Consider the following 24,399-nt stretch of genomic DNA (forward strand, 5'->3'; position numbering starts at 1 on the left):
ATAGAATAATTAAAATTTCAGATTGATGTCTCTGTAAAAAACTAAGTTGGCTAAGAAAAATTAGCTAAGTAATATTATTTATTATTTATTAACATGAACAAGCCCATATGCCTTTAATAAGATATGCAGCAAGCATTAAACACTATCTGAGCCAGTGCTGTAGAATGGATTCGTTCTATTAAAGCCATTACTTCCATCACCAGATCTGAAGCACTGCGATTTAGAGCATTAACCCAGCACAGCCACTGCCTACAGAAAAACTGCAATAACCACAACTGCTGCGAGGCAGAGGAACCAGGCTTCAGTCCCACCGAGGAAATTTACATTAAAAAGCTGTGTGTATACACACAAAAGTTGGCCAAGTATCATTTCTACTAAATAGAAACATATATCTATATTAAACTCTATCTGCATCCTGAGAACCACTTAATTGTTAAAGAGTAAACCGGTACGTAACCACAACACCCGCCTGTCACTGTGAATGTTCTCCTACCACAGAGAAGGTCCTCCCAAATTTACTAACGAGACTGGCTTTCATACAGAGTACTGCGTACAGATGTAGATAAAAACTAGAAATAACCTAAGTATGAGGCCTACTCAACAAACAAATTGTGTAAATTTATCCAAAATTTGTTGTAACATCAGTCATTCAGTAGTGTGGCACACTCTCCATCTTGCAGAAAACATTGCGTTGGAAAGTCAGGCAATCACAAGTCCTCAATTTCCAGATATATAATCACCTTGCTGAATTAAGTGCCGCTGTCTTGCTAGTACTGTAATAAGCCTAATATATTTATATTGCGTCTACATTAGGTCCTAGTTATGCAGAAATCCCTTGCCTTCAGATTTTTACAAATCTGTATGCCAGACGTGCCTCTTTTGAAAGAGAACACAAATCACCTGTTTTGTCAAAATGAGCTGTTCTGGTTATAGTTGCATCACATTAAAATGCAATAATCCCATTATTTACCTAGACACATACTTTGAAATCAAAAACCAAAGCTTCTTTGCAGACCCAGCCTTCTGCCTCCCACCCACCAACCCACACCCCAGTGATGTGGCGAAGGCTACTATTTACTGCAAAAATTGGGGAGGGGGGAAGACAGGAGGAAATCAGAAAAACAGAGAAAGAGCACACCATATATAAAATGTCAAATATGTCAAAACATTCATGAATACCAACATCTCCCTCCGCACCATAGCCAGCTATAAAGGTTACTTAGGGCTAACGTTTCAGCAAGTGCAGATTATGCAGCAGTGGGTTTACTAATACATAAAAAATCACCTACAGGTGCATCGGATGTGCTCTTATGTATGCAGCCAGAACAGGGATTTCTACCACTATAGAAAAGTCAGAAGGCTAAAATCACATAAAACGCGCATTTTCTAGCTTTGACTACCCTAGACACAAATTCCTGCTGGCTGTTCTCTATGCATGTGACATATGCAATGAGGATAATTAGGTAAAGGGCTAAGAAAGCAAGTGTTGCTGATTGCATTCCAAAACTAATAAAGCTCTGCGAGGGTGTCATGCCTACAGTAATTCATCTTTCCAATACTACGTTCAGAAAAGGCAGTTTCAGAATATGTCGCGACACTTTCTTGTCCCTAAGTCACCAATTGTGAATTCCATCAGAATAACTGCAGACGAGTACAGTTTTATGGAACGTGAAGCATAACACATGCGAGGCATACATTATACTACCCAGGCCCTCAGATAAATGAAGCTTAAATTAAATGTCAGAAGATGAATACAGTGTACTGTATTAGCAAACACCTGACCTGAATTCACCCCCAGTTTGTTTGTCAAGTTTGTAAACTCTAACATGTTTTGGAAAATTATACTTTAGCCCAGTCCTCTCACCTTTCCAGATTAGACAGAGAACGGTGTCCAGCACTGGAGAGGGGAAGAACAATGAGACACTCCGCAGTGTAACTGAGCGGGCTTCACTGGAAACAGAAATTTGTCTTTTGGATAAATAAAGCGAGCAGGCTCCACTCTTATGCATCGGTGCACTGAAGGAGTAGCTCCTAGAAGTCGGTGCAATTGTATGAGCAGCAAAGTTAGGTTGAAACCAACCCAGTGGCCTGATAACAAACTAGAAGAAAGGCAATGCTGAGGGAACAAAGCAAAACGGTTTCGTCTGCCTTCCCACGCAAGCCATGCAGAAAAGGCAGTAACAAATTTAATGATCAGCACGGAGCGAAAATAATTAATACAGTTCCTAATCTGGAACACTCCGCATCTAAAAGTGAAATCTTTTACTAACAAATCCTACCGATGCTGCCCTTTCAGAATTCCTGCTTCAGCTCCGTACCCTGCGCTGAACTTCGCCCCCCTCGCCAAGCGTCCCCCCGCTCTCCCCCTTCCCCCTCCCGGGAGCGCAGCGCAGCACCCGCCGCCCGTCCCGGCTCGGGGGCGCCCAGCCCCGGGCAGCCCCGGGCAGCCCCCGGCCCGCCCGCACAGCAGCGCCTGGCGGCGGCCGAGCCCTGCGCATCCCGGGCCGCTGCCTCCCGTCTGCCGGCCGAAACCTGTGCCCCTGCCCCTGCCCCTGCCCCTGCCCCTGCCCCTGCCCCTGCCCGTGCCCCCGCCGCGGGCCCGGAGCCGCCCGGCCGCTGCCCGGCAGAGCATCGGGACCGCTGCTGCCCCTGCCCCGGTGCGGGGGGTTAAACGCCTTAGGGAAGTTACTGCAAACCCCCCCCGGGAAAGTATTTCGCGCAAGAAGCCTGAAGAGCAAATTCTAACAGGTGGAGCCTTCGTTGAAGGGTTAAAGCCTCGGCGGCCCCGGCCCCTGCAGCCGGCCGGGCAGCGCCCCGCCGCCCCCGCCCAGACGGGACGCCCGCACCGGCAGCAGCCTGCCGCGGGACTGGGTGTTCTGCTTATAAGTGAATTTATTCCTGTTCTCAGGAATTCATTGCCCCTCGCCTAACCGAGCCGTAACATCCCTTCCCCGACAAACCCGACGGGTCCGTTTCATCGGTCACGCCAGCACCGAACAACGCCGGCGGCCCCGGAACGGCACGGCACGGCTCGACACGGCTCGGCTCGGCTCGGCACGGCTCGGGGCAGGGCGCGCCCGGGGCTGCCCGGGGCCGGGCCGGGCTCGGGGAAGCATCCCCGCACGGCGGGAGCGGCCGGGGCTGCGGGGCTGCGGGAGCGGGCCGCCAGCGGCGGGGAGGCAGCGGGGCCTGGCCCGGCAGGGCCGGGGCAGGCCGGGGGCACGATGCCCGCCTCGGTGGCCCCGGGCACGGCGGGGGGAGCCGCGAGCAGCCCCGCGGCCGACGCCGGGAGCCCCCCGCTCCCCGCCGCTCCCGGGGCCGCTCCCCCGGGCCGGCACGGGCCTGGGGCCGGTACCCGCGGGCGCTCTCCCCGGCCGCCCCTGCCCGCTCCCGGAGCCCCGACGGCGCGGGCGCCTCTGCCCCGGGGCCGCGCTCTCGCCGCCCGTCCCCGCCGGCGGCGTGCGGGGGACGCGGCGCGGGGCCGGGCAGAGGCTCGGGGGCTGCTCGGGGCCGGGAGCCGCCGCCCCCCGACGGGCAGAGCGGGGCGGCCGCGGGGCCCCCGCCAGCAGCCGTGGCTCGACGGGCGCCGCCGAGCCGTGCCCGCGGCCCGGGCCTGCCCCCTCCCGCTGCTCCTCCGGGGCCGGCTCCGCGGCGGGCGGCCGCGGGGCGCATCTCGAAGGAGAGGTTTGGAAAAGGCTGCGGGGCTGCGGCCCCGCGGGCACCTCTCGTTTCCCTGACGCAAGAGGCAGAAGTTTCCAAAATTCCCAGGCGGGCCCCCGGGGTTTCATTTCCGCCTCCCCCGGGGCCCGGCGGCCCCGGCCCCGCCGCCCCCCCGCAGCCCGCAGCGCCCCGGCCCCCGCCCGCCTGCGGGGCGGACACCGCGGCGGGCCGGGACACGGCTGCCGCCCGCCCCCGGCGGTCCCCGAACGCCTCGGAAAGTTTCTAAGAACGAGCTGACCGCAGAGGATTCCTGCAAAGCCGACGGGGAGAGAAGCTGCCCTCCGCCCCGAGCAGCTTCCCCGCCGCCCGCAGCTGCCCCCCCGGCGCCGCGGAGCCGCCCGAGCAGAGCCGCCCGGGCAGCCCTCGGCTCCTGCACCGCAGGGACCTGCCGCGATAAGAAGCCGCGGAAGGACCGACCTTTGAGTCTCAGGCACTCCTCTTCGTGCTCCCGCAGCCGGCGAGCTCTGCCGCACGCGTTACTGAAATGAAACCGCCCCATCCATTCTCCTTTGCAGTTTAATACTACATTGTCAGAGTACTGTCCTGTATTTGCAATGGATGCTGGTGTTGGCGCTTCTCACTTAGACAGAAAGAAGACGAAATTCCATTCGTTTACACGTTTTATTGTTGTAAACATTAAAATTGTCTTTCTCAAAGAAAGAGTTATCAGGAAAAAAAAAATCAGCGTTTCTAACCGTCATACACCATAGAAAAAAAGGCAGTGACTTGTATAATGTGCCATACTGGGAATATACAAAGAAAAATACTACAGAATATGGCAATATTAAAAATATTACTCGAACATAAAATAATATATTAACCGACAATTTTAGACATAAAAAAAAAATAATTCAAAGTGCTCAGTAATTTCCAGGGAGTTATGTATATTATAAGCACTCTGGAAACAGTCAAAAGCTGCTGCATGCAAGATTTGTTTAGCTTTAGACAACAAAATAATCAAGATATAAACTTCTTTTTTTAATCAACATCAACAGTACATACAACACTTACAAACAAGGAATGTCGGACGGTGTTTACAAACACTATGTGTCCCTTTGTCGAGGATTTCGGGTTTTGTAATACTTGTGCCCACCTATTTTACAATTGAGAAAATGTTTGAAGCTTAGATAACTACCAGTCTTTATAAAAGCTAACAGACTACATAGTGTCTGAAATACTATTTATAGAATATAGACATTACTGAAATAGCAAGTGCCTATAACATTGTCACCCTAGAATCATCATGCCTTCCTTGTACGGAGTCATTTACTTTTCTTTCTCTTTATTCTCCTTTTTTTTTTTGCCAACACTTTTAGATTTTCTCTTTAATTCTTCAGAATTGTTTCCCGTATTTATTCATAAATAGGCACAGAATAATTTTTAAAAAGCCAAACTGCATCTGATAAATTTACAAGCCTTTGCCTTCTTTAATGACATGCCACCCACAGAACATTTAGGTTTTGTATATATTACAGCTTTCTTTTACAGCAGAAAACTTTAGTCTTTAGGAGGGTGAGACCTGTGGGTCACCTTAATACTTTGTCACCGTTACGAGTCTTAGCTGCGCACCTGGCGTTGCCAGATAGGGTCATCTTTTTAATCAGAAGTCCTTAATAATAAATTCATTTATAAGCTGATAATAAAAAGTTTGTACCATGGTATTTGTGTAGTCCATGATCTGCATCCATGATGCCCCAGAGCCAAAATGCCCCTTCACGTTCTGCCTGCAGGAAGTTAGCAACACTTTTTTGGATGGGAATCTGGCACCCAAAGGTGCTGCCTTGTGCCCAGATGAATTCCCCTTCAGACAGGTGAAGTTTCTTTTAAGTTCAGTGTAAGTGCATGGGAAGAGTCTTAAAAAGGTAAAGTGTCCAGAAAAAGTTTGTCGATTATTGCTGGTGGTGGCACCAAATCTTCCAGTTTCAGGTAGAAAATGCGCTGCAGCCCCTGCGTGCAAAGCGTGCGAAGTTCAGGGAGCTTCCCCAAGAGTTTGGACAGATAATTGGGGCGATTCAACCCCCCATTATTAAAAGTCACATGGTCTTTGAGACAATTTACAATCTTGTTTTGCAGTTCTTCTACCCTCTTGGGTTCTTTAAGCCCATGCCTCTCTGCAAAAGACAAGGATGCAGGACATTACAGGTCTGACACTGCGGGGAAGGCAGGAGGGGAGAGGAGCTGCCTGGTGGCGCTGAGCGAAAAAGAGAGGGCACTGACCTGTCACCATAGCCAGGGCAGCGATGCAAGAGAACGCGGATATGTCGATGTTCATGTTTTGCAAGTTGGAGGAAAATTCAACAATGGAATCAATCCATTCCCCAAAGCCCCGGACGCACTGCAACCGGTGCAGGACCACCCCGTTGCAGAAGATAAGCTTGCCCTCCACGGGGTTTGACCTGGAAGGAATATGACAACCCCAAAATGAACAGATGAATGAGTAAAAGAAACAAGTAGATAGAAAAAGAAAGGAAAGAAAAACATAAAGGAAAAGGGAAGAGGAAAAAAAGAGAAAGCAAAAGGAGGGGGAAAAGGGAGAGAAAAGAGAGGAAGCGTGTGAGAGAGAAAGGGAAAAAAGAAAAAAAAGAAACGGACGGGTTTAAAAAAAGGAAAAGAAAGAAAAGAGAAGATGGGGGAGAAAAGCTAAACAACTAATTACTTGAGGCGCAATAAATGAAGGATTTAGGAGGCACCTAATTACCGAGGAGTTAATAAAACGCAGATCAGTGGACCTTGAAAGGATCTGATTTCATAATCGCGCAGAGGTTCCCCCCTCGGATTTTGGCCGCCTACCTGTAAGCCAGCCGCAGCACGAACAGCTCCAGGAAGGCGGATTCAAAGAGCAGGTCTTGGTCTGTTTTGGGAAGGTCGGTGAAGCCAGGGATTTTTTCTGCCCATCCTCGGATGATCTCCATGGAGCCGGTCAAGAGATCGTAGAACTGCTGGATGTGCTGAGTGTCGTCTCCACTCATCTGGTAGTCAGGGTTAGCCTGGAACTGGAAATTCATTTTAAAAAGCACTTAATGAGGTTCTCCAAAGTATATAACCCGTGAAATTGCTAACCCCGTTTCTAGTAGGGGAGCCAGGTTTTTATAACAATTAAACCTCTCTCTGACCAGTAAGGAAATTAGATGTTCCAGGGCAATTAATTCAATTAGGAACGGGGCTTCGAGGCCGCTGCTTTAAATATGCAAACAGCCGCTTCTGTGCAGGCTGCAGCCCGGGCCGCCCCGCGCGGGGAGACGGCCGCTCCCCTGCGCAAAGCGAGCGGCAAGCCGGGGGCGCCGGCGGGGGCCGCGGGGGGCGGCGGCGGGGCCGGCCCGGCCCGGCTCGGCTCGGCCCGGCCCGGCAAGGCTCGGCCCGGCCCGGCAAGGCTCGGCCCGGCCCGGCCCGGCGCCCCGCTCGCCCCGGCGGGCAGAGGCGCTGCCGGGCGGGGGCCGCTCCCCGGGCGGGCGCAGCGAGAGGTGGCTCCGCGAGCTCGGTCCAGCTTACCCTGGAATAGTCCAGGCTGGTCATAGCCGGGTTGGAGTCGACATGGGCTCTCACCAGCGCACTGATCAGACTCACCGGGGGAGAGGGGGGAGAGGGCTCCTGGGGGCTCTTCGGTTTGGATGGCAAGCGACCCCTCCGGCCTTTTAGGCTGTCTGTGCGAACCACTGCAAGAGAAGCGGCGCTCAGCCCCCGCCGGGGCCCGGCCCGGCCCGGCCCGGCCCGGCGGGAGGGTCGCCGAGACTCACCCTCCTTGACCATGCCGACGGCGAGGCACTTCTGGAAGCGGCAGTACTGGCAGCGGTTCCGGCGGCGCTTGTCCACCGGGCAGTTCTTGTTGGCCAGGCACACGTACTTGGCGTTCTTCTGCACCGTGCGCTGCGGGACGGACCGGGGGGCACGGGGGGGACGGCACGGGGGCGGCGGCGTCAGCCTCGGGGGCCGCAGGTGCCGCCGCCCCGCCGGGCTGCCCGGCCCCGCTCCCGGCCCCGCCGCCGCTTTTTTCCCTGTTCCTCTATTTCCTTCTCGGTTTTTTTTTTTTTTCCTTTTTTTTTCAGGGCATTTAACGGGAGAAAATTGCTAGCGTTAACATCTGAGCTAACCCCGCAGCTCCTAGCAGTGTTTTATATGCCAAGAGAAGGGAAGGAGACGCTCAGTAAATACAAATCCGTGGGCATTCATATTATTTACATTCCTTGGAGACCTCCTCTATTTAAAATGATAAGATTATTCAATCAGGATGGCGAAATAAAGAGATCACTTAATTTGACCACGGGGAATTCTGTTCCACTCGGTTAGCTCACACACGGCTCCCTGTCCTGGCCAATCTCGCTCCGGCGGGCAGCTCAGCGCCCCGCGCCCCCGGCTCCCTGCGCCCCCGGGCTCCCCACGCCCCCGGTCCCCTGCACCCCCGGCCCCCGCCGCCCCCCGCCCTCAGCCCCCGGCCCCCCGGCGCGGCTCACCTTGAAGAAGCCCTTGCAGCCCTCGCAGGTGCGCACGCCGTAGTGCTGGCAGGCGGCGTTGTCCCCGCAGACGGCGCAGAGCCCCTCGTTGGACGGGGAGCCCCGCGAGGGCGGCGAGGGCACCTGGCTGTCCAGCAGCTGCGGAGCGTGGCCCAGCTGCAGCCCGGGGAAGGCCATGGAGGGCTGCTTGCGGATGGGGTTGGGCACGGCGAAGGCCTGCCCGTCCACGCCGTGGTGCGCCCCGGCCGGCTCGGGGTTCATGGGCACGTGCAGGGGCCCATCGAAGCGCATCTGGCAGCTGGAGACGGGCGTGCCGGGGGGCGACTGCTTGAAGGAGAAGAGCGAGAGGCGGGAGACGGGCGTCTTCCGCTGCTCGATCATGTGCGTGGTGGCCACGTAGTTGGGGTGGAAGTTGTGCAGGGAGCCGGGGTCGTCCCACACGGGGCCGTGCTGCACCTGGAAGCCGGGCGTGGAGGGGGTCGGGGGCGACGAGGGCTTGTAGTACACGGAGCCCGAGTGGGACATCATCTCCTCGGACTGGGGGGGCAGGTGGCCGTGCTGCTGGTAGCTGTGCATCTGAATGTCTTCCACCTTAATGGAGGACTGCTGTCCGGACAGGGGCATTTGGTACAAGCAAGGTGGCTTCACGTCGTAGCTTGTGTTGTAGTTGTCCATAAAGGTACTGAAGCTGGGGAGAGAAGTGGTGGCAGTGATTTCAGTGTTGGTGAGGTCCATGCTAAACTTGACAAACTCTGGAGTTAAGAAATCGGAGCTGTATTCTCCTGAAGAGTGGTAACTGTAGCTCTGGGAGGCCGGGCTGGCTCCTTGCGGCGAAGACCCATACTGAGCCTGAACACAGGGCATGGCTGGAAACGAAACAGGGCAATACAGGCTCAGCCCGGACGACTGCGCCTCGTGCCCCCGCCGCGGGCCGCCCGCCGCCCCCGCCCCGCGGAGCGCGCAGCCCGGCCGGGGGGAGCCGCGGGTGCCGGCGGCCCGGCTGCGCGCCCCCGGCCCGCCCCGACGGCGCGGACCCCGGACCCCCCCCGCCCCCGGTCCCCCCGGTCCCGCTCGGCTGCGGGGCTCCCGCGGAGCGCGGCGGGCAGTGCCGGGAAGGGCGCTCACCGACCTTCAGCCGAGGGAGAGGCGTTTCCGAGGGAACTAAAGGCGGACAGCGTCGGAGTCCGGCGGGGAGCGAAGTTTCCGCGATTTTAGCAAACGGAGGCGGACTCCGGCCTGCCCGGTGCGCTCGCTGCAACACACACACGGGGCGCGCGGGTCAGAGCTGCGCGGGGCGGGCGGCACCGAGCGCCGACGGCGCGGCCCCGGGCGGAGCCCCCGCCCCGCGCAGCGCCCGGAACGGGCTCGGGCAGCGGCCCCGCGGCCGGGGCTTCCTCGGGGCCCCGCCGAGAGTTTCCCAGCGGGAGGAAAACTTTCCGGAGGCGGGCCGCCGAGCCGCGAGCGCTCCCGCCCTCCGTTCTGCGGCCGGTGCGCTCCTTGCCTCCGCGGTACCGTGAGGGGCAGCCCCGCGGGGCGGGCGCGGAGCGGGGCCCGCGGCACCTTCCCGCGCCACCGCGGCGCCCCGGCGAGGCTCGCAGCCGCCGCCCGGGGAGGGCACGGCCGACAGCAAGCGCGGATTAATTCAAACCAGACGGGAGCCGCGGCCGGGCAGCCCGGGCTCTCGGCGTCACGCCGCCGGGACTGACAGGGGGGACGCGCTCCCGGGGCGGCCCGGCCCGGCCCGAGCCGGGATCGGGGCTCTGCCGGGGCCCCGCGGAGCCCCCCGGGCCGGCCCCGGCCGGGAGGGCGCCGGGACCCCGCGGCACGGTGCTCCCGCGGGCGCCCCGCGGGCGGGAGACGCGCGTCGAGCTCGGAGCCGCCGCCACCCCCGCGCCTCCCCCGGCCGCCCCCGACGGCGGCGGCTCCGCTCCGCGCCCCGTGCGCGGAATCCCCGCGGGCAGCGCCCGGGCGCGCGGGGCCCGTGCCGGCGGCGGTGCGCGGGGCCGGGCGCGGGGCCGAGCGCCGCGGCACTCACCGGAGAGCGGAGACCTGCGCGGGCATCCAAGTGCCGGGCGGCGGTGGGCGCGGGGCGGGCGGCGCGGCGGGGCGCGGCGCGGCACGGCCGGGCGCGGCGGGACTCGGCGCGGGGCAGCGGCGGCAGCGTCGCGCCGTGCGAGCGAGGCGCTCGGAGTGGCCCTTCCCCGCAATGTGCCTTTGTTTATGTGCGCTCCGCATCGCGAGCCAGCATGCACCTAAAGTCCCCGAGCGTCAGCGCGCGTCAGCGCCGCCCGCCCAATCAGCCCGCCGCGGGGCCGGCCTCCCCGCTCTGTTGGCCAGCGCTCGCTTTGGTAAATTTCCGACGTGACATCACCGCCCGCCGCCGCTTAAGGTGGGCACGGCCGCTCGCGGCGCCCCGCGGGCCGCCCCCCGACGGCACGGGCCGCCCGCCCGCCCGGCGGCGCTCCCGGGGGCTGGGGGGGGGGCGGCGCCGCCCGACGGTGCCGCCCGCGGCGCTCCGGGCCCCGCCCGCCCGCTCCGCCGCCTCCCCCCGACGGCCGCCGGCGGGGCCGGGCGCCGCGCGGGGCGCGCTGGGGGGGGCGCGGCCGCCGGGACGCGCCGCGAGCCCGGCGCGGGGGGCGCCCGTCGGGGGGGAGGCGGGGGGCGGGAGGCGGGCGGGGCCCCCGGTGCGCCCCGTCGGGCCCGCGGCACCTTAAGCGGGGGCGGGGCGGGGGGCGGGGCGGGGGCGGGGCTCATTTGCATGCGCGCGGCGGCGTCACCCGCCCGCGGCCGGGGGAAAAAGTGAGCGCGGGGCGGGGCGGGGCGGGGCGGGGCGGGGCGGCGCGTGACGCAGGGGGCGCCGCCATTGACGCAACCGCGCGGCGCGCCAAAAATAGCGCCGGGGCGGGGGGGGGCGCGGGGGTGTCCCGGGCCGCCCCGTCGGGGGCTCCCCGGGCCGCGCCTGGCGGCCGCTCGCTGCTCCCCTGCCCCCAGCCTCCCTCCTCCTCCTCCTCCTCCCGCCGCCGGGTCCCCGCTGGCCCAGGCCCGCAGCTCCCCCCGCGTGCACCGGGACGGGCGCCCCGGGGAAGGGCAGGGGGCCCCGGGCGGGCAGGGGGCCGCTGTCCTGTAATAGCGCCCTCGTCGCCGCAGGCAGCCGGAGCCGTGTGTGCGTTCAGCAGCGCTTTATTGTGTGCCCCCGGTACAGGCCCCGCGCGCACTACGCGTGCCCCCCGCTCCCGCACGTCCCCGCACCGCGGTGCCAGCAGGCGTCGGGGCTCGGCGCCCACCGCCCGCCCGCTCGTCCCACGGAACCGCCGTCTCCAGGCCCCCGGAGGGGTCCGTGGGGGCCGCGAAGGGCAGCGGTGCGGCCAGGTGAGGCCGGGTCAGTCCAGCAACAGCACGGCGCTTGGCCCCGGCCCATCGCAGCCCGATCGTGCAGGTGGGTGCGATGGCACGCGGCGATGGCACGGGGCCGCTCATCGGGAGGCGACAGGAGCGGCGAGGGCACAGAAACACACAGCCACGCTGGGGCACCTCGGGGTCATCGCCGCCCTTCCTCAGGCTGCGTCCCCCGCTGCGGTTCCGCCTGGGAAAAAGAAAGAGCTCGAGTAAGTACAGCTCCCTTCCCACAGCTCGGGGAGGAGGCGAGCGGCTGTTACGCAAGGGCCCGCTGTGGGGACCCGCAGGGGTTTTACAAGAAACAGAAACGTGCTCCTTGTTCAGGAGACCTGAGCGCGCAGGAGCCCTTCTCCAAGGTTTTTCTGAAGGCTGGAAAGAGGTACTGCCTGTACACGCGGCCTGCCAGTACCACCCGGTGCAGAGCTCACATTAGGACCCGGTGCACCTGAAGCAGCACAGCCCGGACACGCAGCGCCAACGTTTCAAACGCAAGATTCTTCCCTCACATAAAAACCCTGTGAAGCACTTAAACATGAACGGCTTATGTGAAACTACGATCGTTCCTTCTCAGGTAAGTCATCGTTCTCACGCTGGGGACGCTTCTCCCTTTAAGCTCAAACTGCACAACCTCCGCGCCGCCCCGGACCAAGGGCTTCGCTCAGCGCGCTCCCGCGGCCCGGCCGGGGGCCGGTGTCAGCGCCACACCACGGTTAGTCCCGGCTGCAACTTCACCACGGTGAAGGAACCTTACTGCACAGACCCTTATAGGGACAAGAAATACGTCTAATTACCATATCCTTAGAATAGACGTAATATAAATTTCATTACTCACTTAAAAGTTCTAAAGTTACCAGCATAAACTTGAAGTTGAGTAATTAAGTAATCCTTATATAGACACTTATTAAAGTATTTATACATATTATCTTAAATCTACATCTATCATTTTGCCAATTAAAATTAGGACTTTAATTGCAATTAAGTAATTTAATTGCCAATTGAACAGCAAAATTGCTAAGTGACTAATTTTAATGCCTATTTTAATTACCAATCATGACTGGGGAGGGAGCTAATCAAGCGGTATCAGAGTAATGATGTGAAAAAAAACGGAGAACAAACATTCAAGACTACATGCTTTTAAAAAAGAACTCTAAATTAAATAAATGCAAACACAATTTTATACATGCGGCGAAATGCTGTATTTCGGTGTCTACATAGACGAGCACAAAGGACACGTTTAATTAAAAAGAGCCGCCGCTCGTCCCCTGAAGTACTGAAGACGAAGCGCCCCGCGTTCCCTGTTCTGCCTGGGGCTCCCTGAAACGCGGCCCCCTGCCTGCGGATGGCCCCGAGCTCTGCGCAGGGCACAGGTCAGCAGGCTGGGCTGCCCTGCAACCGGTACTTGGCGGGGGAAATAAAGCGATGCACTGAAGGAGACCCCCAAACGCCTCTGACGGCTTCCGCAAGGAGAGGCGGTGGCGTTGCAGGCCAGGGGCATGCCTGCACCTCCAGGCCCCCGAGCCCCCCCTCCGGGGCCGCAAGAGCCTGGTACAGCAGGGCCGTGCCACACCGCCGGCGCCCACCGCCGCTGTCCCTTCCCGTCCCACCGCCCCATGGGGAGCGCAGGCACACGCGTGTACGTGCGGGCACACGCAGGCACACACACGCAGAGACACGCTGTCACCATTCCTGCTCCCCCCAGCAGTGGTTCCAGCAACAGGTGAATCGCGATCGCTTCCGACGTGCCAGGGAAGGGCCATAACCGAGCGTGCCGCAAAAAATAAAATCCCACGTTCCTGAAGGGCTTTGCCCACCGCTAACAGGGTCTTGTACCTTCCAGCTCGTCAGAACGCCTGCAGAAGGGCCCCACCGCAGCGCACCCCAGAGCCCGTATTTTGGGACACGCCTGGGCAGAGGCCTGGCTCAGCCACTGGCATTTCCAATAGAAGCACAACATTCACGTCTCTGCGATGTGCGAGCACAGACAAGAGGGGAACTGCCGAGGTCTAAGGGAAAGTTACGGTGCTTGTTTAAGATGAAGATGCACATGAAACGACTTGTGGTTGCCGTACTCGTACCTCTAGCAGCAGCAGGAGCACAACGGGTCAGTCACCATGACGAAGCTCTGGTTGCCCCGGCCGTGACAGCAGCAGCCGCAGCGGCCAGGCCGTGCCGGGGCAGCCAGCAGGCGGGCAGCGCTGCAGCCGGAGCCAGCAGCCCGCGCGGCGGCACACGGTCAGCGCTGCAGCGAGCACCAGCGGCGACCACAAAGCACCGTAACCGCTGTGAGGTGCCTACCTCAAAAGTTTTATGAATGCATAAAGCGTGAGCTCTGTGATGTGTCTGGCAGTCCTGGGCTTCACGTCATCGCAGGGACGGGTAACGCAGGAGGTGACCGCTTGTTGGGTACGTGGGCAGCTCCACCTGCAGCACCCCAAGGCAGCGGGGCGCAGCTTCGCTCCTTCCCTCTGGAGGCCGTGGGGCAGCGGCTGGGGCCTGTGGGCGACGGGGCCGCTCTTGTCCGGTACACAGAGCGTGCTGCAGCGGCGAAGCAACCCGGTTCTGGCAGCGAGCGTGCCTCCCTGCTCGCCGAGCCACCTGCGCCCCGTCCCGCCCTGCGAGCACTGTGTTCTGGGAGAGGCACCGCGCTCCCTCTCAGCGGGGCAGGAGCTCGAGACTCCCACGAGGTACCTGACAGCGGGCGGTGTGACGTGGAGCAGCGACTCCCGTCCGTCGTGCCACAACACCAGCTAAGGCCGAGGCCGCTGCCCTGCGACGGGCAGGTTTGTGGCGGGTCCCCAGGGCCGCACCACACCTTGCTGCCTTTGGGCGCAGGCCCCACACGCGGCGTTTGTGGGGTGGCACAAACCCCGAGGCGAGCAGTGCCATCCCCGTGAGACGCGGGGCACGGGGGCGGCGGGACGGGCCCCGAGCGTGCCCCGGGAGCTTGCACGGTGCAGGGCGAGGGGTCACAAGGCGAGCCCTGATGCCAGGCGAACGCTCCGGGCTCTGCCCCACAGGCACCCCCCGATTTCCCTGCAGTTTCCGAAGGAGCGACTTTCTGCCCGCCCGCCCGCCCTCGGAGCACACCCGGCACCGAGCTGGGCAGTGCCGGGCGCTACGAGGGTACCGCGGGGCTACCGCGGGGCTACCACGGGGCTACCGCAGCCGCGCCGGGCTCCCCCCGCGCCCTCCCGGCGGCGCGGTACCCCCGGCAGCCTGTGCCGTGCCTCGCCCCGCAGCGCCCGCAGCCGCCCGGCAGGGGCTCGTCCCGGCTCGGGGCTGCCGCTGCCACCCGCGGGGCCGCCGCTTGCCGGCTGCCGGCCGGGCTGCGCTCGGGAGGCCCGGCTGGCGCTCGGGGCTGGCGCTCGGGGCTGGCGCTCGGGGCTGGCGCTCGGCGCCCCCCCGGCCCGCCGAGCCCGAGCTGCCGCGCGCCGGGACCCGGCCGGGCCGGCACCGCCGCTGCACCGGGAGGCGCCCGGCCCCGGCCCCGTTCCCCCCCCCCGTCCCGGTGCCGTCCGCCGCTACCTGCCCGTGCCGGGTCGGTGCGGGCCGGCTCCGGCTCCGGGTCCGGTCCCGGTCCCGGTCCGTGCCCGGTGCCGCCGCCCCCGCCGCGCGTCAGCGGCCGCCGGGCGCCGCGCTCCGTGACGTCACGGCCCGGCCCGGCGGGGGCGGTGACGCCACGCGGGGGCTGCCCGCGCCCCGCCCCGCCCGCTGCCGGCGGCGGCCCCGGGACCGGCGGCCCCCCCCCCCCCCCCCTCCGGGGGCACCGCGCCGTGCGGGGCTCGCCGCGACGGCCTGGCCGCCCGTCCCGCGGGGCGCTCACCCGCACGGACGCGGGACGCGACGCCGCAGGGACGCCGGGCTTCACGGCGCCTGTTTCTGCAACCCGTAACCGAACGCGGTTCGTTGAGGCCCTCCCGACGCGCGGGGCGCTCGGCCGGGGAACCCGCGTCTGAGGACGGCCGCGGCCCTCCCGTCAGGACGGCCCCGCCGCCTCGCCTTCCCGAGGGGCGGCCGTGCGCCCGCGCCCGGGGGCGAGCCTGGGATCATTTCCCGTGCAGGCTGCGGGCCTCGAGGCCCCCAGAGAGGGGGGTGCCCGCAGCGTCGCACGCGGCGTCCGGGAGGGCCGCCGCGCTCGCGGCTCGCGCGTGGGAGTCCGTGCGTGTGGGTCCCGCAGCGCTGCCGTGGTGCTGCCAGCCTCCTCCCGGCCCGGCGCCGCTCCGGCGGGGGCCGTCGCACGAGCGGAGGCCCCTGGGGCCCCGTCCCCAGCGAGAGGCCTCCCCGGGTGGGGCGGCTCCTTGCGCCCGTCCTCGCGGCCTGCCCTGCGCCGCCGGGCACGTTTCGCTCCCGGCCGTGACCGAGCTGCGCCTGGCAGCCGCTGCTGTGAAATGAGCGCGAGCCGTAACGCGCGGCCCCGTTTGGGCAAGGGGGCTTCTCTCCACGGCCGCCGGCACCGACGGCCGCGCGTCGAGTAGGCCGTGCGTGTCAGGCCGCGGTTTAGGCCTGGCCGCGCTGCGTGGCGCGACGCGACCGTCGGCGTGGGCACCCTGCGCCTGCCTGCTCCCAGCTCGGCCTCGCGCTGCGGCTCGCCCGGCGGCCGTCGAACAACCCCGTGCTGGGGAATAACGCCTGGCGGGAGCCCTGGCAGTGCTCCGCGCAGCACCACGCTCACGCAGGGCTGCGCGCCTCGGCGGCCAGGGGGAGGACTGAAAAAAACCTTCTGGTAGATGTGAACGGGCAAAACTCTTCGCCCGTGTGACTGCAGCTGTTGTTAGAGGTAAATGGCAGGGAGAACAAGCCCGTTAATGCAGATTGTTAATCGAAAACAGGACTTGTGGAGAGAATGTAGTTTGTAATTATGAACGTAGTTATTAAAATATCATTTTGCTTTTTAAAACGCCTGACTCTAATACAGAGTACGAAGCAGTTGCATTTACAGAAGTTAATTATTTCCAGAGCTTCAAAAAAGGAAGTCTAAGCTGAAAATGATTTACCAATTGTTAAGTCTGTTTTCTAATTATCAGTTTCACAAAGCTGCTGTGGAATACCAGTTTTAAACTGCTTTTCACTTTCACGAAGAAACGTGTGCAGGTTCTGGTTCCTCTCTGGCGGTTTGCTCTGGGTATTTCTGCGGCACTGGGTCACACCTACAGGCCTTGCTTCACGAGGGCTCCCGGATAACACTTTTCCCGTTTCGGCCTCCCTGGGGCTCTGGCCGGCTCACCCAGAGCAGCGCTCCTGGTAGTCTGCCCGTCTTGGCGTGGTTCCTGGGGGCGGCCGCTCACGTGCCCGAAGCGGTGTCAGGCGCCTTGCGAGACCCAGCAGAAAACAAAGAGGAACATTTTTGTGGGGAGCACATGCCGGCAAGAGCTGGGCACGCGTTACGCAGCCAGCAACGCCTATGGCAAAGGACCCGCACGACAGCATCTGCAGCGCCAGCGTCTGCGGCCGTGCACGTGGACTCCCATGTGCTGGCGGCAGCGTGCAGCGAGGGGCTTCTGCGCGTGGGGCTTTCGTGCACCGGCCCGAGCATCCCGGCAGCCTCGGCTTCCACGGCCGGTCCCGGTGGGCCCTCTGGTACCGCGGAGGCACCGCAGCGAGGAGCTGGGTGGTCGGTCTGTCTGTCACCGGCTGACCGTCGGAGCTCCAGCCCTCTCGCCATGCCAGCAGCATGCCTCTGTGTGCCGCGAGGCGCTCCTTGTGTTTAGCGCAAGCGGAGCACTTCACAGATCCAGCGGCACACAAAGCGTATGCCTGCCTCGCTCAGTCGGCGAAATAACGATGGAGAAATGGGCATGTAATGACACGCAAGGAATAGTGTAAGCTCCTTTGCAACATGTGAAACACAGTAAGCAATAAGCACTGATTTGAGAAAGAATGATATTAAATAAAAATATTTGAACTGTAGTTCAACCTGCACACAGAACGGAGGAAAAGCTGTTTGTTTTTTCAGCTTTAACTAAATGGGATCCAGTTCTTCAAAAAAAAATAAAATTTAAAACTGAAGTAAAAATTGAATCCCATTAATATTCCTAGTGAATAAAAATGTATTATTTTGTGGATGGCAGAGCTTTAATAATAAAAGGTGTTATAAAAAACCTGGATTGAATATTTACCAGATGTTCAATACAAAAGCCAACAAAATTAGCCCATATCGATGCGATAAGCAGGAAGAAATATAATAGCTTCCAGATCGCAACATTCCGGTACAAGAAACCATTGGAAAAACAGGTCAATTCTTATATTAGTCAAATTCCTATTAAATTAGCCCTTACTTTTCAGCAGGAAAATCTGCAGAACTCGCCCTATCGACATATTGACACGAGATGTAAACATATTGCTTTCTGGCTCACAGCAATCCAACGCCCCGCAGAGCCCCTGAGAGCGCTGCTGCTCAGAGCCTGGCAAAGTCGGGGCGGGCGAGCTGTGCACGACATTTTGTGGGAGCGAAGCCTTCGTGACAATATCCCCCACTGCCATGGTTGCTCAAGCTATTACCTGAGTAAGGCTACACTGTGGTAGGAAAAGATACACGGAAGGGAACAAATCCACTCTTGCAGAGGGAGGCCCTGGATAAAGCAGGATTTAATCACGCTTTGGCACCCTTCTCTGACCGTGTGACGCATGCGGGGCAGAATCTGCACTCTCACTGGTGAAAAATCTGCACTGCTCTAAGTCGAATTAGCCTGGATCAGTAGCAGAGCAAGGCAGGGGACAATATTTGTTCCCAAGTCTTCGGGCCGTAAGGCTCAGACATTTCTTTGGAGTTGATGACTTCAACATAAAGGGACGAGTATCAGCCCTGCTCTTCCACAGGAACCTAAAATTGCTCTATTAAGGCTTTTGAAGAAATAGTTCTAGTCCTCCTCATTTACTTAATAACATCATATAGTGGCTTTCTAAGAATTTATTCTCTGTGTTGTAAGAAGATCCTGTTTAACACAGGCTGTAATTGTCTTGTGTGTCTAACTATTGTTCAGCCTTCTATCAAGATGCTTTGACACTGCAAGCTCCCAGCAAACACAACTAGCATTTGAGAAAATGTGTAGACCAGTGAAAACCCCTTTGATAAATCTGAACCATAAAGTATCTGCTAAAGCAGTAAATCTGCATTTCTGTTACACTGTCAAATATACAGGTTAACATCTGGAAGGCGAGTTTGCGGAATTTATTCAGGGGAAAACAGAGCAGGAATTAACTGCATATGCTGGTATATCAAAAAACGCAAACAAGACAAAACCCTTGACCCTGTCACACAACATCCTTCTTGGGATGGTCAATGCCACCGCAGCCAGAGAGAAGAAGAGCGGATTTTTGGGAGGAAAGTATGCAGGGATGCAGAATAGTGGAAAGGAAAAAGGCAGGAGGGAATTACTGTGTGAATGTGAAGGAGAACAGTTTTTAAAAACCTTGTCAATATTTAGCAAGGTGGAATGTGCAGGTCCACCCTCTCTCATTATCAATACCCCCATCAGCTACCAGAGCTTACTTCAATGAAGGAATCAGAGGAGAACTGGAAAATACCTTCAGTTCAAGGCGTGAGTCAAGTGTTGTTATTAATAGCACGCTTAATTCCAAGTGGCATCTAAATCAGGTAAGTCTGGGAAGGTAAAATGAAGGGGGAAAATTGCCATGAGAGTCTCTGATTAATGAGTAAAATACAATTATCTATTCTCAATGAATAGGCAGAGTACTAAACATTATGACCAACATTTTTAGAGAGCTCCCTGGACACGGCTCTACCCCAGCGCAGCTGCACAGCGGCTGGGGGGGAGCAGCGTTACAGCCGGCCCCAAGCACAGCCCCGCACGCGTGCAGCAGGGCAGGCGTCTGTGGGCTCTCTGCAACAGCCACGGTTCCCTGTGCAGTGCAGAGGAAGCAGAGCAGCCTCACCTGGGGATTTGTTCTGGTAACCAAAACCCTCAGGTTAAAACAGCCGGCAGTGCCAAAGCTCCAATCCTTGCAGATATCCTCTATGCGCCTCAGTCCTTTCTAAATCCCTTTATTTAGCCGAAGCCTGCATTCCAAGGATGTAGGGTGAGACAGTACGGGTCAGGATCTTGCTCTTTTCAAATACTGCACGTTATTACTACTTTATCTAAGATAAGCTCTGAAATGAAAACCATTCCTTATTCACTGAATTCGAGGTCTGAATTAACATGGTTTCTGTTGCTCCTTCCTGGTTCTGACTAAACTTAGCATCGTACCCGATGGAAGGTTTAACTTCACGGCCCACTGAAGGAGTTACTGCAACAGATACTGGTTTGTCTTCCACGAGATTAACGTGAGCCTCAGTGTTTGATATCCCTTATAGGAATTTGTTCACTTCAGTAATAGCAATAAACTCCTGTCCTAGGGGTTTCTCAGTTACTCACGCTCCTGGCATCCATTGCCAACGAGGCTTTCACTTTGCTCAGTTTTTTGTTAACAAAAAAATCATGTTGTCCTTTGCTGTATGATGCTTTTCCAGCTATTTTTAGGTTCATTTGCTGTACTACGGCTGCCTGGCAGCAGAAGCGTGGCAGGATGTGATAGATGAGTTGTAGCTGCTGCTCTAAGATAGTACTGGTGTCAATCTATTTGCACTAGTGCACAGGAATAAAGCAGTTATTCTGATCTTTTTTATATACTTAAACATTACTGAAATAAGATAAATGTAAAGTTTCCAGCTCAAGAGTAGCCTAAAAACAGAAATAAAATCCAACTGTATTTTTTGCAAGAGCTACTAGCAGAAGCCCTTTTTCTGTTGTGTTTTTCCCTTCTCGGTGAGCCTGGCTAAAGAAGTCCATTTCCCCACATGGATCAAGAGAGTGGAAGAAGATGGTTTTATGTGAGAAGATTTATGATTTCTGTGGGGAGAAAATGCTGAGTACACTCGGCCCCTGATTTGCAGAGCAGGCAAAGGGAATAACGCTTCCCCCCAGGTGGGGCCACCCCTCTCTTGCTGCGAGTGCCACCAAACCAGCCTGCAACCCACCTCTGTGCTGCTGAGCTCCATGCCCAGCGTACATTCAGGGCAGAAAGCAAACTGCGGTCACTTAACGGCTGAGGGCACAAAGGAAGATGCTTGCCAGGGAAGGTGTCTGAATTACCAAGGACAAGCAATGGTCTGGATTCTTCAACTGTGCTTGAAGCAACTTGCCTCCAGCTAGCAGGAGAGAATAGACAATATGGATGTCGGACAGAATTAATCAGTTTAACTTCTTTTGTCCACGCAGAAATCAAACCTTTTAGTGATATTCAGAGTCAGCATTATACATAGAATACATTGTTGGCTGTGGTAATCAGCAATGATGAACGATTGTTATTAAGTGCAAAAAAGGCACTTATTAATATGAGGCTGCATCCCCAGGTCAGTATGGTTGTATGCAGTTTTATAAGCTACACACCTCATCCTGTACTGTAACTTATTTATTTCCAAAGTATTTACCTCTTCCTTTTTTTTTTTTCTTTTCTGAAAAAGCATGTATGTTTTATATTCCAGACGTAACCTGAAGAACAGGATTAACAGAGAAGCAACAGACTCTTCTTGCAGAAGAAAACGGAGCACTGGAAACTGAAATGCTCTGTAGTAATTTGAAGTAAGAGTTATGTTTGATTTAAAATGATGAGCTTGAGCCTTGCCTTCTTGTTGTGTAATTTCAGACAACCATAAAGGATCTTAGCTAATATTTGTAATGGTATTGTGGTTCAGATTGGGTTTATGAGCATGTCATATGATACTTTGCACCAGAAGGTGATGTGTTTCAATAGAGATACATATGTATTTCCAAAACTTTTCCAGGAACAACAAAGAGGATTTGTTCTGAGAGAGCTCTGAATGTCTCTTCCTTAAAAATGCGATACTTAGCAAGCAAGTAGAAATAAATATATATTTTTTTCTTACGTATTGTGTTTCTGCATGCTGGGGACTGAGTGAGAACTGCAGCCATGGACTAAGGTTCACAGTGTTTAAGGAAATGCTTTAACAAATAACAATAATAGTGTACTTTTGCAGGGTTGGGGTAAAATATCTTACAGAGTATTGTAACCGGCCATTCTCTGAACAAATATGAAGTTTCCTGTCTGTCCTTGTGAGAATGCCATGCTGATTTCCAAATCAGCTTCTGTCTTGGCTTCACAGATAGGACTGTAAATTAAAGCCTGTACAGAAAGCAGTAGCATTTAACTGTCTGGATGCTTCAGCTTTATAGTCTGTGTAAACCTGTATAATTGTGCTATGCTCCGTCTTCCCGAGTTTTACAACAACATTCCTATTTGCATCAAATCCTGGAATGTTAATTTTCATCTCTTATTACGCTGAAGAACAGTTGAGGTTCCTTTTATTAAGTCATCCAGACTTCCACCTGCTTCCTGAGGGCTAAATTTGGCTGAGAAAACCATTGTAACATTGTGTAATTAATTTGCCAGTCAAATAATTTCTTCAGGGCTATAATTTACTTATCCGTCTGCAACCCTAATGAATCTCCCAGTTCAGTGCTTTAATCCTGTTTTCTGCCTTTTTATCTCCTTTTTGACTCTAACTTTCATAATTCTTACTACTGAATGGGAATAACAAAAAAACAGCTAAATATTTAGATTCTGTAGTACGCATTGTATGTCTGGGAACTAATGAAATACTTCCCTGCTTTACTCCTCCAGTTCTGGCAATCCACCACATCAAATAAGGGAGTTAACTCAATAAAAAGCAAAGATGTGAAAATACAGGAGAAAAAGTGATTTGCATTCGGAGGACTTAAGACTGTAACTTCATTCCAACCCAGAGTAGCGCATGTGCAGAACTTCCTCATTGTTATTCTGAGCACTGTGTTCCCTGATTAATGGGACTAGGGAAAAACTATTTGCTAAGTGTAAAAGTTGGCAAATTTTTGAGTTGTTTAATTTTGCAAATCACAACTCTGTCCTGTTTTTTTTTTTTTTTCTTTTTTTTTTCCTAACACATCTATTATTTTAAAACGGTTTGGTAAGTTTCACAAGTAAGTAGTCAGTGTGTTGTTCATAAGCTCTGTAATTTGTCGCTTTGGTTATGTTTTTTCTGATCTCTGACAGGAGCGTTTTTTGAAGGAGGACAGGAATGCTAAATAAGGTATAAATAATGCCAGAGATCTGTGAATAGTCTGCACTGACTCACCTAGGTACTCACAAATGCATGGACAATACGACCATATGATAGAAGAAAAATAACTTTAGCTGCATATTTATAAATGTCTGGTGCTATTAAAACAGGCTCTGGCAATAGGTCAAGACTTCTAAGAGACAGTACGCAGCCCTTCAGCACCAAAAAATTAAGACAGATGGCCCACGCCGAGACTAGAGATCTTGTTCAGGCCAGACTGTGTAAAGCCATGAACGTGGATGGTTGAACGGGATCAATGAAATGAACTATCTTTGCATATTTGTTCTATGGTGCTGTGTTTTAGTTCTGTATTTTATTGAATTAGTGTGTTTATTTTAAGAAGGAATTTTGACTGCAAACATTTAATTCCGGGAACGAGTGCAATCATAGGAAACCCTATCAGAAAAAAAAAGTCTCTCCCCTCACAGTTTTGTTGGAATCATTCTTATGAAGTCTGTACGTTGGGTAACTTTGAAACTGAGCTCTTTTCAGGGTGGATCAACGGAATCCATCAGCTTGGAGAAAAATTCATGTGGAAAATACAGAGTGAACTTAAACGTGTGTTTAATGAGAATTGATGAAAAATGCAAAAGCTTGATCAGATTCAATGAAAACCATATCCTGAGGGACAACGAAGGCCTCCATTAAATGCGAGTACTGTTGGTGAGGTACCAGGAATGAGTTAATCCCACTAAGAAACGCAAGAGGAGGGACGGCCAGATAACAGAGTGACATTGTTTTTCCCTGATGTCAGCATAGAAACCCAAACACAAAGAGGTGAATGTAGTCCTGTGAGAGAGCTGTTGAGAAAGCTGAATGTTGAGTTTGTGCCGAGGCATACAGCAGAATTAAAAACTACTCCGTGCAAGATGACAAAGTGTTTCCTGGAACCAGAGGCTGCCTCCAGACATCTGGACAAGACCAGGGCTGTGCGGACAGTCAGGATCATGAAATGCGTGTGCAGTATCACTGGGAACTTTATTGCTCCTATGGCAGCAACAGCTCTCGACTTCTGCTTTCTGAAGTTTTAAGAACATGCAGTGTTGGTAGGCTTGAGTTTACCACTGAGGAGATTTATAGCTATAAATGGGTCATTTTGATTTACTGTATAGTTCAGTGTAAGGCAAATTATTTCCTCCTGTAGGATCCACGTGTTGAGTCTTGCCTGAATAACTCAATTTATTCTGTATTTGTTAGGTGGTGGTCTAGAGGATATTTAGATCTAGCAGCGATAGAGACTTTGTTTCACTATAACACAAGCTGCACATAAACTCTTGCACGGGCAACACAGGAATATTAATTAAATACTTGCTAATAGGCTTTGGATCTGTACCTGCTCTTCTCAGCAACTTGAATGTGCTCTGCTGTGACCTGCCTCCCGAAGAGGAAGTTTCACAGGTGGATTGCTTGTCCATCAGAGCTGCACATCCATAAAAACACAGTAATACCTGCATTCATACCATATTCATTTTCTGCTATTCTAAGATCTACAGAAGGCTAAATTAAAGGAGGAAAAAAAAAGTTTTTAATGGCTTTGTGCTTTTATTTCAGGGATTGGTGTCAACCTGCTCTGAACCTTTAACTCAGTCCTGTTATGAGCCACTGTTACTCTGTGCTTTGTGTTAAAAGACAAGTGAAAATGTGAGGTGTTGATGTTACGAATTTCAAAATCTGCAGCACTGGAGGAGCAGTGTTCAGCGGGCAGTGCTGAAACATCCA

General features: G+C 55.9%; 1 protein-coding gene and 2 long non-coding RNA genes across 5 annotated transcripts; 1 reads left to right on the forward strand and 2 right to left on the reverse strand.

The window, feature by feature from the left end:
- Window positions 1–4,327: 4,327 nt before the first annotated feature.
- Window positions 4,328–10,397, reverse strand: NR4A2 (nuclear receptor subfamily 4 group A member 2). Of its 3 annotated transcripts, none has more exons than XM_035566062.1 (8): window positions 10,204–10,397; window positions 9,298–9,420; window positions 8,169–9,034; window positions 7,455–7,584; window positions 7,285–7,373; window positions 6,511–6,713; window positions 5,938–6,116; window positions 4,328–5,831 (listed from the first exon to the last, which is right to left on the reverse strand). In XM_035566062.1, the coding sequence occupies exons 3-8, from the start codon at window positions 9,030–9,032 to the stop codon at window positions 5,575–5,577; spliced, it is 1,722 nt and encodes a 573-aa protein (XP_035421955.1). In that variant the 5' UTR covers window positions 9,033–9,034; window positions 9,298–9,420; window positions 10,204–10,397; the 3' UTR covers window positions 4,328–5,574. The 3 variants fall into 3 exon arrangements, with proteins under 3 accessions (XP_035421955.1, XP_035421954.1, XP_050567401.1); XM_035566061.1 differs by having other exon boundaries at window positions 7,210–7,373; XM_050711444.1 differs by lacking the exons at window positions 7,285–7,373; window positions 7,455–7,584 and having other exon boundaries at window positions 5,023–5,831; window positions 10,204–10,394.
- A 935-nt stretch (window positions 10,398–11,332) lies between these two features.
- LOC118257729 (uncharacterized) lies at window positions 11,333–15,219 on the reverse strand. The gene is made up of 2 exons (XR_004781688.2): window positions 15,090–15,219; window positions 11,333–11,751 (listed from the first exon to the last, which is right to left on the reverse strand). It is a non-coding gene; the product is annotated as an uncharacterized LOC118257729 (long non-coding RNA).
- On the forward strand, window positions 11,636–13,897 carry LOC126913340 (uncharacterized). Its single transcript, XR_007708461.1, has 3 exons — window positions 11,636–11,773; window positions 11,889–12,135; window positions 13,402–13,897. It is a non-coding gene; the product is annotated as an uncharacterized LOC126913340 (long non-coding RNA).
- Window positions 15,220–24,399: the final 9,180 nt, after the last annotated feature.

This window comes from Cygnus atratus, chromosome 6 (assembly GCF_013377495.2).
Source record: "Cygnus atratus isolate AKBS03 ecotype Queensland, Australia chromosome 6, CAtr_DNAZoo_HiC_assembly, whole genome shotgun sequence".
In the NCBI taxonomy this organism is placed as follows: Eukaryota; Metazoa; Chordata; class Aves; order Anseriformes; family Anatidae; genus Cygnus; species Cygnus atratus.

Excerpts from the sequence above, each read along its gene's own strand:
- NR4A2 (XM_035566061.1), bottom strand. The coding sequence starts at position 9,032 with ATGCCCTGTGTTCAGGCTCAGTATGGGTCTTCGCCGCAAGGAGCCAGC. Across the intron at positions 6,714-7,209 it reads CCAGCCTGGACTATTCCAGG|TTCCAGGCTAACCCTGACTA; the intron begins GTAAGCTGGACC and ends ATGAATTTCCAG. Across the intron at positions 5,832-5,937 it reads TGCCCTGGCTATGGTGACAG|AGAGGCATGGGCTTAAAGAA; the intron begins GTCAGTGCCCTC and ends TGTCTTTTGCAG.